Source organism: Mirounga leonina, unplaced genomic scaffold (genome assembly GCF_011800145.1).
Source record: "Mirounga leonina isolate KUSES-001 unplaced genomic scaffold, KU_Mleo_1.0 Mir_173, whole genome shotgun sequence".
NCBI lineage: Eukaryota > Metazoa > Chordata > Mammalia > Carnivora > Phocidae > Mirounga > Mirounga leonina.
The window spans coordinates 66,089,268-66,103,488 of NW_023270447.1; the positions used below are offsets into that span (position 1 = coordinate 66,089,268).

Below are 14,221 nucleotides of genomic sequence, written 5' to 3' on the forward strand. Positions count from 1 at the left end.
GAAAGGAGAAGGTGGGACAGGGCCTAGGAGAACAGGAGCGATGGGTTGAGGAAGGAGGGCCTAGAAGGAGAAGGTCTGAACTGCAGAGAGGGTGGGAGCTGGGTGTCTGCTGAACAGCAGGAGTGCCCAAGCCCGGCCTTCATGGAGGGCATGGACAGGGTCACCCTGGGCCTTTCCCTTGTCAGGACCCCATATGCCTGGTGGGGGAGGGGCAGCAGCTTGGGCTCAGGACCCTCAGGGCTGGGGAGCTGCTCTCAGGCCCTGCGCCCTTCCCTCCAGACTGACGCGGCCTTGCTGTACGACGCCGTCCACATCGTGTCCGTGTGCTACCAGAGGGCCCCGCAGATGACCGTGAACTCCCTGCAGTGCCATCGGCACAAGGCCTGGCGCTTTGGCGGCCGCTTCATGAACTTCATCAAGGAGGTGAGTATTCCCCTGCCGTCACCCCCCAGGGCCTCCTCCCTGGGGGTCTTCGGTGCTGCAGAGCAAAGGCACGGGTGTGGGAGGCAGGCAGAATCGATTTCCAGTCCACACGAATCTGGGCACATGGGTTCACATCTCTGAGCTTCCGTTTCCTTGGGTGAAAATGGGCTGGACGGGACCCATCTCACAGGGCGATTGAGAGGGCTATGGCCCTGGAGCCTAGGAGGTTCTCCGTGGGCGGTCCGAGTTGTCAGCAGGACCTGCATGGGCTTTCCAGTGCGGCAGATGAGGGTCTCTGCCCCTGGCTGTGTGACCTTGGGCAAGCTGGAGAACCTTGCTGAGCCTTGGCTGCCTCATCTGCAAAATGGGGTCCAAAGCATGCCCCCGAGAGGGTTGCCAGGCAGCTGAGACGAGACCCCTGGGTGGAAAGGGCTCAGGGCAATGGCGGGGCAGTGGAGGCTGGTCGGATAATCAGCCCTCCAAACTCCTCTTCACATTCCGGGTCCTCTGGGCCCTGGCTCTGCTGGCTCTGAGGTGGTTGTGAAGTTCCATCCGTGGGGCTGATTCAGAGGAAACAGGAACAGAAATCTGTCCTGCTGCAAGATGGCCGTTGACACTCACAGTGCCGACCGATAATTCTGAAGGACTCTCCATCATCCTTGTCCTTGTAAGCTGCGGACGGCTCTTCACTGCTCCCATTTTACAGGCTGGGGAAGCTAAGGCCAGGGCCAAGCATCCTGGCAACACCGGGATGAGCTATGCGACTTTGGGTGAGAGGATTAACATTTTGATTCTCAGTTTCCTTGACTGTAAAATGGGCATAAAGAGTACCTGCCTCAGTGTTGTTGAGAAGACGGTGTGCAAACTACACGGAGCATCTCACCCAGGATGTGGGCAGAGTCAAATCCTAGTAAATGGTGGATGAAGAAGGCTCGGGGAGAAGATCGGGGCAGGGTTATCCTGGGTCGGAGGGAGAGACCATGTCCAGGCGACTCCAGGTGCCGTCGAGAGAAGCCCTCCAGGAGGGTTGTAGAATGATCTCTCCGTGGCAACCACACTGGCCCAAGGTGAGGCAGGCTACCTTGAGCGTTCAGTTATTCAGCAGCTAGTTGTGGGCCTGCTGGGCACCAGGCCCTGGGATCCAGTGGGGCTGAGATGGACGAGCCCCTGCGTTCACCAAGCTCACAGCCCAGGGAGGGAGCAGACATGAATCGAGTCCTCGCATTCAGGGATGTAATCCCACGTGCAAAGGAAGGCAGCTCCAGGGGGGTATATAGCAAAGAGACCCACCGCCTTACATGCAGCAGCCAGGGTGGCTTTCCCCAAGGGCTGACGTCCCCCCTTGCTGCTTGGGAAGGGCGCTAAAAGGAATGGGGATGAGACACGGTCTGTAGAGTTGGATGCTCGTGCCCGTGGAGCTCGTCTCTGCCTCTCCCAGCTGTGTGGCTTCACACGTGTTCCTAGACAGCCCCGAGCATCCGTGTCCTCACCTGGCAAACACCCTCTTGCCATCGTGGTGAGGGAGGCATGAAGTCCTTGGCACCAGCTCCCCTCACGCCCAGAAGGGGCTCCATCCGGTGCCAGTGGTGTTGACAGAAGAGGACCGTGATGGTCCCTCCTCATCCAGCCCCTCAAAACTGCAGAGGAAGGCTGATTGTCCAGTGCCCTGAGCAGGCCTGGTTAGCCTGGGAGATCACCCGCTTGTCTCCTGGGAGCGCTGAGGCCTGACTCCTAGCCCCTGGTGCCTCCTTCCTGGGCAGGCCTCTGACGGAGGGGCCAGAGGCCCTTCTGAGGGGATCAGTGACCCAAGCCACAACCCCGGGCCCCTTAGGAGCCACACAAAAATGCCTTTGAAGCTTCACCTATTTTATTTATTTATTTATTTTTATTTTTTTAAAGATTTTATTTATTTATTTGACAGAGAGAGACACAGCGAGAGAGGGAACACAAGCAGGGGGAGTGAGAGAGGGAGAAGCAGCCTTCCCGCTGAGCAGGGAGCCCGATGCCGGGCTCGATCCCAGGACCCTGACCTGAGCCGAAGGCAGACGCTTAATGACTGAACCACCCAGGCGCCCCTGAAGCTTCACCTATTTTTTAGCTGTGTGACCTTCGACAAGCTGCTGAACCTCTCTGCGCCTCTGGTCTGCCTCTATACTCTGGAGATTTTCCTAGGGCTGTTGCAGGATGAAGCGAGTTAGGGTGTGTGTGAGCACTGAGGCCAGAGCCGAGCGCAGAGCAGATGCCCAACAGAGGGGTACCGTTATGTTGTCTCTGTCGTCAAGACTGCCATCACTGTGGCTTCTTGTTCCCTGATGGGTTTCCAGCTAACGAGTATCCCTGGGCCACATAGCTTCGGGGACCCTCACCCTGCTTACCCCTCACCCCTTGGAATTTTTGAGGCTCAGTCTGCAGCCTGAGGGGAGCAGGTTTGTCACTGCCCACACCAGAGGAAGGGGCCCCTTTCTCCCTCTCGGGGCTGACCGGCCCGCTTTGGTGTACCTCCTCTTTCCCGGCCGCCGGCCCAGTGAGTGGCCCTCAGCACTCACGCTCTTTACAGCACCCCTTCAGGGACATCTTCGTGACACCTGCACCTTAGGGTGGTGGACATGGAGGCCCAGAGCAGCCATGTGGCTTGCCCTGCCTCATCTGCAAAATGCAGCTGCCCGAGCCTGGGACCCAAGTGCCCTGCTTGAGCCCAGCACACCGTCTTCCCTCAGACCATTTCCGAGTTGCCCGTCTCCCCCATCTGACTGCGTGACAGTAAATCATTTAAAGACTTGGCATTTCCGAGAGGAGCTGGAAAATACCAGGCCGGAGTTCAGAGCGTGTGAAGCATCTTTCATTTAGCGAGTCTGGAGCGGTGGCTGGAAGGGGCGGGCAGGCCGGGAAATGTCACAGGGAGGGGCTGTCCCCGGCTCCCTGCCCTGCCCTGGCCCTGCCCACCCACCCGGGGCCCACAGGCAGTCCGGGCCCCTGCTGGCATTTGCTTCCTCTATAGCTGACAAGGGGGAAGGCTTGGCTCCGAATGAAGGCTTGAAGGCATCTGCTGTGATTTCCCCTGGGGGCCAGGAGAGAGCCTGAGGGTACAGAGGAGGGGGAGCTGGCCAGAGCTGAGCCTCTCTGTGAAGCCATAAACAGTGGTCTTCACCTTCTCTGATCTTTTCATCTCTCTCCGCAACCCCGTTTCCGGCCCCCTGGGCTCTAGAAGCCTCTCCCACAGAACTTGGTCGTGGTGAGGCCAAGCTCTTCAGCTCTGTTCCTGCAGACCGGGCTTCGGCCCTGCACCACCATGATATGGGATTTGTATATGGCTCAGCCCCTCTTTGAGCCTCAATGTCTATGACCCTAACATGGGGGCGACAGTGACACCCACCTGGCAGGATTGTCATGAGACAAAATCAGTGCATTCAGGGAAGGAGGTTAGCCTTCTATGACAGGATTTCTACTGAGGCCTCGGGCCCTGGCCCAAGTGACCAGCCCTAGTCCAAGGGAGCTCCATGGAAGGAAGCAACAAAGGAGTAATAATAATATAGACCACTTAGTCGGGGCGGTGTAGGCCAGGCACTTGCTAAACACTTTTTACATCCTTTTTAACACTTTTTTAACACTGAGGAAACAGGTCATTTTCCCCTTCCCGAAGCTCGGAGAGGTTAGATGATCACTTTCTGTCCAACTCCTTTTAACAGCCTCCCGGACCCCTTCCAGGCCTCACCCCTCTGCCTGAGTTAGTCTACCTAGCTGCTCCCCCCTGCACACGTCCCACGATGCCTTAGAGCTGCCCAAGTGTTTGGAGAGCCCCTCGGGTGTCACTGTGGCCTCCAGGGATCCATGAGCCCATGAACTTGGGTGCCACACTGTGAGCGTAAGCATGAGTGTCAGTGGCGTTGGGCCAGGGAGAGGCCCCGGAACCTTTTTCAGAACCTCCAGGGGATCCTGACCCCAGTGTGGCAAAGCAACGACCGCGATATTCAGGCCTCCCCCCTCCACATGCTCTGGCGCCCCCTTCACCAACCCTGTCAGCCCGCAGCTCCCCCTGGTTCCCAAGGACTCCAGGTTTATTCTCCCAGACTCAGAAAGCTGGTGGCATTGGGGCGTTCACCTGGGTGCCCACGGCCTCCTACCTCCACGGAGGAGGGAGAGAAAGGGCATAGCTCTAGCCCAGGTGCTGGGACCCTGGGACCCGAGCGGCAGGGTGGGCTCTCATCCACTTGGTGAGCTTGGAGGATGTGCTGGCCCCAGGGGGGCCTGCCTCCTTGTCTGTGAAATGGGGATGGCGACCTCACCTGGCCCCCCCCCCGCCAGGGCGGCAGGTTACATGCTCGGAGCAGTGGGAAGTATTTCGTAGGTATCCTCTGGGCCCCCAGGAAGGGTATGTTCTAGAAAGGAGTTGGCAAATCTTTTCTGCCACAGGCGGGAGAGTGACTATTTAGGCTTTGTGGGCCAGATGGTCTCTTTGTAACTATTCAGGCCCGCAGGCACTGGGCCAGAGAAGCCAAAGACGCTAAGTAAACACATGGGTGTGACCGCGTTCTCATCCACTGTTCACAGAAACAGGCCGCAGGGGAGTTGGGGCCGCCAGCCGTGGATTGCCCATCCCTGATCTGGAAGAGTGGGGCTCTTCTCAGCTCGGGTCCGGGGTATTCTCTGAACCCTGGCCTTTCTGTGCTAGCCATGTTAATGGCAATAAAAGATCACAAAAGCTGGCATTTGTTCAGGGCTCGGGTATGTACCATGCACCATCCTAAGTATTTTATGGGATTTATCTCATTCCACCCTCGTGGCATTTTGGTACTATTACAAATTCCATTTTGAGAGGAGGAACCTGAGACAGAGAGGTGAAGTGGAATCCCCCAGGTGGCACAGCTAACTGCGGTTGGACCCGGGCCTTCTGACCCCCGCGTTCTTAACCACGACCCCGTGGGGCCGGGGCCGGCGGCGGCGGTGGGGTAGCTTCTCTGTCTCCTCCGGCTCTCCTCCAAGTGTCTGGTCTTCCAGCCGGGGCTGGCTTGGCCCCTTGGCTTTTCCGCCTCCGCGCAGGTCTCGCCTGCCCCAGGCCACCCGCCTGCCTCCTTGCCCCTCTCTGGGGACCCGCCACGGGCTCCCCCGCCTCATGGCTTCAAGGCAGGGGCTCAGTTGAGTGCATCTGAGATCGATGTTGTACACGAGAAGGTGCAAATGTAATGCTGGCTAAAGAGCATAATAGAATTTATGGAAATCGCTGGCTCGCACCACAGCCCGTGCAATGATGGAGGTGATTATTAATTAATCATAGTCTTGGGGGAACAGTATCAGTGCAAAGAGTAATTAAAATGAAGCATTGTACAGTTGTACCGAATGATGATTTATGAGCCCGAGGAATTGCCGCTCTGCCCTCTCCCTTCCGGCAGGCTCAATGGGAAGGATTAACTGGACGGATTGTTTTCAACAAAACCAGTGGCTTACGGACAGATTTTGATCTGGACATCATCAGCCTGAAGGAGGACGGCCTGGAGAAGGTACGTGGGCTCAGGAGAGGGAGGGACAAGACCTCGGGGGCTTGACATGCCCTGGCATGGCCTGTGCCTTGGTCCTTTGGAGAACATGAAGGCGTGGTCGGGCTGGAGGGGTGCAGAACCCAGTGGCCTGGCCGTGGCCGACACCCAAACTGTCACTGTGAGCAAGGGCCACCGGAGATGCTTAACCTGGAAAAAGTAATGAAAGGCTCAGGGGGCAGAAAGACAGACCTGACTTTGGGTAACAGAAACTTCCAACAACGAGGGGGTGCCTACCTGGGAAGTAATGAGCTCACTGTCACTGGAGGCATTTAAGCAAAGATTAAGCAACATGGTTGCTTGTCTGGGAACTGGAGTTGGTTCTTATCCTTGGAGAGAGGTTGAAGCGCATGGATTCTGAATTCCCCCCTCTTGGTTTCTAAGTCCTCAGTGATTCCAGGGGGTTTGGATGAGGATAGCAGACCCTTTGGGGGCTGGGGCCTCCATCTGGCCACCAGCAAATGTTTGTAATGGGGCCAGTTCTGCTCTCTGGGAACAGTCCACATACTCTGTCGAGTCAGGCTGCTGGGCTGAGGAGATTCAACATTAGCCCCTAATTCTGGACATCCTTGGGGCCTTTGGGCCAGGGGCTTGGCCCCCCGCTCTCGCACCAGGGCATCTGTCCCGGCCAGGGAATGGGGTGTACGAAGTGCAGGGAGCAAAAGCCCGGAGAAGGAGGGGCTGGCCCTGAGGTCTCTGGGCCTTCAGGATGCCCTGATTACTCTCCTGTCCACCCCTGTCTAACCTGGGTGAGGCCTCTACCTTGGATGATTTTAGCACCCAGCCCTGGCTTCTTCACCTCCACTCCTGAGCCTCCGGCCATCCTGAGTGTATACACACACACATACACACACGCATGCACGCACACACACATGCATACACACATGCATGCATGCACGCAAAGCTTCCCAGCGCACAGCCCTACCCCGCTCCGCTGGTGCCCATGGTCCCCCAGCACCAAGTGAAGCTCCGGCCTCTCACCTGAGCCTTTATGGCTCTCCAAGAAATAACCCAGCCTGCCTTTCCAGACCCAGCCTCCATGGCCCCCAAAACATTCCCCACGGCCCAGCCATGCCCACTCCCTCGAGCCCTCCTTTGCCCACGTGGTCACCCTGGTTGTAGGAGTGGCCTCTGGCTCCCGGGTTCGCTCCCTCAGGCACACGCTTGGCTCTGGCTGGGTTGTACCTTGTGGCCAAGTTGACTCCATTCACTTCTGAGTTTCCCCACAGACTCCTGGGGGCCCCCGGGCAGGGGTGTCCAGGGAAACCCCACCTTTCCTCTGCCACTCTTTCATGCCACATACAGCATCAGCCCCTTAGGGACGGGTTGTGGCTTCTGCTCCTAAGATCAGGGAGACGAGCTGGTCCAACCTCCTCACGGTACGAATCCTCGAGGAGCAGTCTCCCGGCTCCCGTTTAAGCCCGGCAGCGCAGGGGGCCCTTCCTGGTCCACCAGCATTGCTGCAGTGGGATCCACTCAAGTGGCGTCTCATTTTTGCTCTCTCAGCTGTCGGTCTCTGGGGCTGGCCTAAAATTCCGAGGGTGGCAATTAGCCGCACGTACACCACGGCGGCGACGTGCTCCCGGGCCCGCAGCAGACCTCAGGAGTGGGTCACGAGAGCACTCCCCATCTGAGCCCATCACAGCAGCCTTCTCCCAACCAAGGACAGGTTGCCTAGAGCCAACACCCGGGAAAAGCCTTCCTACTGTCCCGGGACGAAGGCTGACCTGCGCCCTCCGGAGGCTCCTGCTTACAGCCACCTGGAGCGTGCGCAGACAGCCTCTGCGGAGCTCGGGCCTCCTCGGTCCTGACTGTTCTCACATCCCCAGGGCACCTGGGGCCTAGCAGGGCGCGTGCAGCTGGAAGTCCATAGATGCTTGTGGGGGCCAGGGTTTCAGCTGCTCAGGAACCGCTGGACAGATGTCTGTGGGTCCTCCGGGTGGGCTGCTGGGGACCCTCGTGAGCTCGGGCCACTTGAGAGAAGGACCTCTGACACCGTCTGCCTGTCTCTCCTCTGGGCTCGGGGGTCTGCACAGACAGAAATTCTGCCTGGAGAGGGTGCTAAGCCCAAACACAGCCACCCTGCCTCTTGTCTCATGGCTTCTGTTTGCTAAGCCGGGTCACACTGATCCCGCCAGCTCCTGCCGGGGGCTCTGGGAGGATTAGGGCAGAATTACCCAGGCATAATTACATGGCTCCCTGCTTTCAGCTTTGCGCAGCTCTCTGAATGGGATGTTTGCGTTCGGCCTCTCTGTTTAATTGATTAAGTTTCCTGAGTGCCCCCCAGCTAGGCCAAGGACAGAGTGGGCATGCCAAAACCTTCCTTGCGGGAGAGGACCCGAGAGGGGGGTGGAGCCGGGCAGCAGTGGACCTTCACGAGGCCCCGGGTGTTAGAAGGATTGGTAAACTGGATCTTCCCTGGCCTCCTCCAGCTTTGGGCCTGATAGCAACAAGCACACTGTGGGGACACAGATGATGCCACTTTGGCCACCCTATCTGCCAACTTTAGAAGTAAAACTCAAAGTTAACTGCTTTCAAACCCAGCGGCCCTCAGGGAGGGCCCTCCTCTCTGGTCTTCTACCCCCAAAACAGCTACAAAGACCAGCTCCTGCCCAGGGTGCCTTCCTGCAGGTGACATGTCTCCTCCGCTGTAACCCATTCTGCAAATGCTTAGTGAACATCTCCCTTGCTCCAGGCCCTGCCCTGGGCTGTGGAGGGTGCATGGCCCCGGGAGGTGGCACCAGAGCGGAGACCCAGTGAGTGAGCAGCTGGGTGCTCAGCCTCTTCCCCAGGAAGAGGGGGGCCCACCAGGCTCAGAGTGCCTCTGCCCCAAGACCCCTGATTTCCTAGTGCACCTGCTCCACCCCTGGCTGAGCTGAGGTCCCTGGACTGTCTTTACGCTCACCTTCTCTTCTGCATTTTCCCCACCAGCTGTGCTGGGGTTGCCAGCAAGGGGGAGGTGGCAGAATTCTGGAGACTCGACACCTTGGGCCCTCCTCCCAGAAGAAGAGAGGCAACAGGGTTGTCCGGAAGGTTAGCTCACAGCATGTTAGCTGTGATGATGCTCCCGAGGAAGGGGAATGAGTGGATGGTCTTGTTGGTGTGGAGAAAGGATGGAAAGACTGGGGGTTCAGCCCCTGTTTTCTGTCTGTCTGTCCATCCAGGTTGGTGTGTGGAGTCCTGCGGAGGGGCTCAACATCACGGAGGTCGCCAAAGGCCGAGGCCCTAATGTCACTGACTCTCTGACAAACAGGTCGCTCATCGTCACCACCGTGCTGGTAAGAACCTGCAGCCCCAGAGGAGGGATGGTGTGAGCCGGGGACGGGCTGGAAGGACCCAGACCGGGCACCTCTCGGGGCTACTTCGAGACTGGAAGATGGGGGGCGGGTGTGGAAACATGGAGGGTCCCTCAGAAAGCCCTCAGTCACTGGAACAGAGCAACTTGCCCGTGGTCATAGGCCAAAGACCACAGCGGGTGGCTGTCAGCGGCCTCTTCCCAAAGACAGAGTGGGCTGGTCCTCATGCCTGTGTGAGATCTGCTTGGAGGCCCATCTGCAGAGGCCTGTGTGTTTGCATTTCCCCCCACCCACCCACACACCCCTGAGTCCAAGTACGAACCACGATGGGGTAGATGGAAGGAGGTTAACCTGCCCTCTGCCCCAGGACTCAGGCCCCACCTCTTCACCTCAGTTCCCAGGGAAAAGGCCCTGCTCGCTGGTACCCCCAGCTGTGGTGGGCGCTCTGGCCACACCCAGAGAGCCCAGAGGTTCTGCGGGGAGCCCACACATGCCACAGTCCACAGTGCCCATCCGGAGAGCTCTCCTCCATGATCACTCTACCTGCCACCCTCCCTCCATTCCCCAGGACTGAATAGCGCCAAGGAGTGGCTCTTGGCATCTCCCAGGCTCTCTGCACCTTGGAGCTCAGGATGGGCAGAAAGACACACCCACACCACTGGCCTCTTAATTGGCCAGTGCTCTAGCCCCTCCGCATGCACCAGCCCTTCCTGGAAGGCCTCCAGGGTGTCCAGAGACTCAGGACCCACCCTTTCAGAGACACAGCACTGCTCTTGGGGACCCAAGCTGGGCCATGCGGAGGAGAGGCAGCCTGATCACCACCCAATAACTTCAGACCAAAGACCTTTGGAGGACAATTCAGTCAGCTTCTCCTTATAATTAAGCTCATACAATACAATAAATGCAATACGAATAAAGCAAATCCTGTACAGAGCAGAGGGCTCAGCCTGGTTTGGAGTGTTCCGACCAAGTAAGGCTTCCTGGGATGGAATCAGAGAGTAGGGCTGGGCACCCGGCTGTGGGCCCTTCCATGGCGCTGGGGTATGGTTTCCCCACCTGCTTCCCACTGGGGGCAGCTCAGCTGGGCCCCATGGAATGGTCCTTTGCCCTCCCTCTCGTGTGACTCACCAGACAGATGCTTGACGGCGGGTGGTGGACACCCCAGCACCTGCAGCCCGTGGGTCTCATCCCCAGTGTCCAAGGTTGTAACCACTGAGAGGATCCATGTGAAAGGAGCCCTAACAGTGGTTCTGGACATACTGCCGACGGAGCCAGGGTGGGAAGGCTGGGGAGACACCTGCCCCTCCCCCAGGTTTGGGCATGAACCCCCCCCACCCCTGAGCACCTCCCCCAACACCATACATCCTGCCTGCCTTTATTGATCAAATTTTTGTTAACTAAAAAAAAAAATAGAAAAATCAGACTGCTGAGGCCAGTAAGTCAAAAGATTTCATCAGGAACGGGAAAAATTGTAAAAAAAAAAAAAAACAAACAAACTAAAAAAGATTAAAAAGAAATAAACAAAAAAGAGCAAAGGAATTAAAGACTGATGAGCAACTGAAGGGATATTGATGTGGATGCAAATAGAAAAGGAGAGAGTTGAAAAGAAACAAAAAAGTTAAAGGGAAAATAATAATGAGAAAAATGAAAATAAAGCAAGAGATGAAAAGGGAAACCATCAAGGAAGACGAAAAATTAAAATAAATAATTAACAGCTCCAGCTAGACAAGGTAAAAAATGTAAAACCAAAATGTCAGAAAGCAAGAGGATAAAAGTGTACAAAGCTAAAATATAAAAGGGTAAAAATAAAATAATAAAAAGGTGGTAAAAGATTAAAAACAGAGCTGCATAAAATGTGAGCTATAAATAAAACACTTTGCACAAGACGAGATTAACAAAGGTAAAACTAGTGCGCTCGGAGAGATTAGGAAGAAGGGTGATGACGTGGGCCCAGATGATTCAGCCACAAAACAATGCCCTCAAGTGAGTGGCAGGGTAGACGTAATATGCCAGAAGGATACGGGATACACACACCTTTAAAGACCATGGGTATGCATTTTATTAAAATGGCAGCAGCCTGATTTCAAGGGCATAAAACCCTTCTGCAAAGGTGCTCGGGATTTGTTTATACCGCAGAGGCAGGATCCAGCAGACATCCTATGCCCTTCTTGAAGCTTCTTGGTCAACACTCGCAGCTTCTTGCAAAGGTCCAGACCTGATGCACTCAGTCACTTGATGGAAGTCCCACTTGCAGCTTCCGGCTGACTCTCAGGCACCCCTGGGGATAGGGGAGGAGAGAAACCCCCTTGGCGCACGGCCTGCACAAAGCTCCATCTGTCCCACTGCCTCTCATCTGGGCGAATACTAGCTCAGCAGCAGTGTGACCAGGATGCAGGGGCAAGACTGTGATGGGTAAGAACACAGACCTTTGGGTCTGAGCCCTGGCTTCACTATTAATTAGCTGTGTGACCCTGGAAAATGGCTTAACTACTCCATGCCTCTGTTTCCCCACCTGAAAAAGAGAGGTGATAATAATTGTATCTACTTCATAGAGTTGAGAGTCTGATGGATTAATAAATCTCGATGGCACAGAGTGCATGCCAAATGATAGCTGCTGTTGTTACTAATGACTATTATTGATTACAAATCCAGGCCCTGGTGAGCTCAGGTTTAGTACAGTATGCAGAGTGTTCTAGAGAAAGCCTCGGCTTCTGTCCACCCATGAGCCCTGAACTTCACTGAAGACTGACCCCTGACCACAACCACAGAGGTTCTCCCCAGCACAGGCTGCCTCAGAGATTTCGAACTTGCATTCAACAGAACCCCAACACTCCCCATGGTGGACACTCCCCAGCCTCTTGCCTCCTTGTTTCCTGGCTGGTCCCTGAAGGCATTAGGGTTTGTGACCTCGACATCCTGAGTCCCTCACAGCTCTAGTCTCCTATTGATATGTCAGACTCCAGACCCAACCACGACCTCATCATCTGCTTTGCCCAAAGTCTGAGCTCCTGGGCCCGACATCATGATAATTCCCTCCCCCTGGCCCCCGTTGGCCTTGACCTCTGACATGGCTGCTGACTCACCTGAAGCAGATATCCCACCCACCGTCTTAACCCCATCCTGCAGTATCAGATGCTCACGTGAACTGGGGGCAGCCCATGATTGCTATCTGCATCCCCACTGCCCAGAGCTCATGGAGGGTAGGGTCTGCTTCTCCCTGTGGGTCCATGAGAGAAGGCCAGTCCTTCCTGGAGGAAGAGAAATGGCCAGGAAAACGTCTGGAGGATCCCTGATGGGGACAGGGCGGGTGACACATAGCCTTTGCTCTGGTCTCTGAGAAACTCTGTGTCCAGCTGAAAATGTCTTCAGAGTCTCCTGAGTGAGAGAGGCCCACGCCCACACAAGGATGGGCCTGGGGCCTCCTTCCCAAAAACCTCAAGCTGGTCCAGACGCTCCTGAACATCTCAGTGTGGTCCGCCAGTCTCAGAGCCCTGGGAGGGCGGGGCTGTTCTCAGGCTGGGGCTCTTTGGGATAGACGTACCAGTTGTGGAGAGTGGCCCAGCCCCAGCTGCTCTGGCTGAAAACCCAGCCCCAGCACTTGGCAGCGTGAAAGCAGGGCCAGCACGTCCTGCTGAGCGCACTGGGGGCCCAGCCTGCCTGCAAGTGTGTTGTCTGGGCAACGGCACTTTGAGTGACAGGCAGGTACAAAGCCCAGCTCAGGAACATCCAACTGCTTTGCCCCCAGAGAATAGGGCTGGACCCCTAATCAGAGGGGTTTCTGCTCTTTCCCTGGAATCTGGGCACGACAGAGGGCCGCAGCTCCCCCTGGGCTGCCCTAAACCTGCCTCCTCTCCTCCCCTATCCCGAACCCTGGAGTTAGGAGCAAAGGGTCCCTTACCCTGGACACACAGATGGACGGAGCCCTAACTCCACTCACCCTGGCCCCTCAGAGCTGCAGATGGCCTTCCCCATGCCTGAGGTCGAGAGCCTGGAAGCCTGTCCCCTCTCCGCCCGGCCCCAGCTTCTGTTCGGGCTCTGCTCTTCCATGGGCTCATGAAAAATTCATCCACTCCAACCTCAGCTCACACACCGAGAAAACACACCTGCCTCACTCCTGGGGGCCCTGCCTTTGAAGGTTGCGAGTTCTTCGGGCTCTGAAGAAAGCAGCAGTGTTGACATGCGTGCGGGTACGTGTGTGGGTGCGGGACTGACCCAGCCACACGCGGGTGTCCGGAGACACACCGATGGGTGTATTTGTGTCGTGTGCGTGTTGTGACCACGTAAGACTCAACGGCCAGGCAGGACCCCTAGCACGGGGCAACAGGAGAGGCAGAGAAGCAAAAGAAGGCCAGGGTGTGGGCTGGGAGGACCATCCCAGGCCAGGGACCACCCTCGGCCCCACCTCCGGGGTGGGCAGGACTCCCAGTGCTCTGTCCTGGTTCTAACAGGCGGAAGCCAAGGTCCTGGGTGCAGGGCCTTCCGCCCCTGTGGCCGAGCAGGGCTGGGCTGACAACACCGAGCATGTACTTCAGCAGCGGTGGCATGGTGCCTACAGGTGTGTGCTTTTGTGGACGTGTGTTGGCGCTGCCTGGGTCAGAGGGGGCTTGGGAATGCAGATAGCGGGCAGCTCACCCTTGGATCCTTCCGCCCAAGACCCCTTTCCAACCCCACAGGTCCGGCCACCGGGAGAAGCTTAGCACAGGGCCCGGCTCTCACGTTGGTGTGAGTGATCAGAGAGAGAGCAGACTGAGAGAGCTGGCCACGAAAAGTCGGAAAAGGTTATTTTTCTGGACCCCTGTTTCCTGTGACTTGTTGAAGAGAAATATTACCCCGCTCCTACAGCTGTTCTCCCAGAGCAATAGGAGAGCGTGAAGTTATGAAATTGAGGGCACCTTCACTGAGCAATCGATTAGCAGCCGAGAGAGCTTGTGAATTGGCTGTCTGGACATTTCCAGTAATAAATTGTGAAAT

At 56.7% G+C, this 14,221-nt stretch overlaps 1 protein-coding gene across 2 annotated transcripts in view; it reads left to right on the plus strand.

Annotated features, from left to right (window-relative positions):
• The window catches only part of GRIK3 (glutamate ionotropic receptor kainate type subunit 3), a 215,082-nt gene that overhangs the window by 159,322 nt on the left and 41,539 nt on the right, over positions 1–14,221 (plus strand). For both annotated transcript variants that reach the window (XM_035019078.1, XM_035019079.1), the window contains exons 7-9: positions 280–423; positions 5,811–5,918; positions 9,119–9,232. In XM_035019078.1, the coding sequence (XP_034874969.1) occupies positions 280–423; positions 5,811–5,918; positions 9,119–9,232 (366 nt within the window). The remainder of the gene's footprint in view (positions 1–279; positions 424–5,810; positions 5,919–9,118; positions 9,233–14,221) is intronic.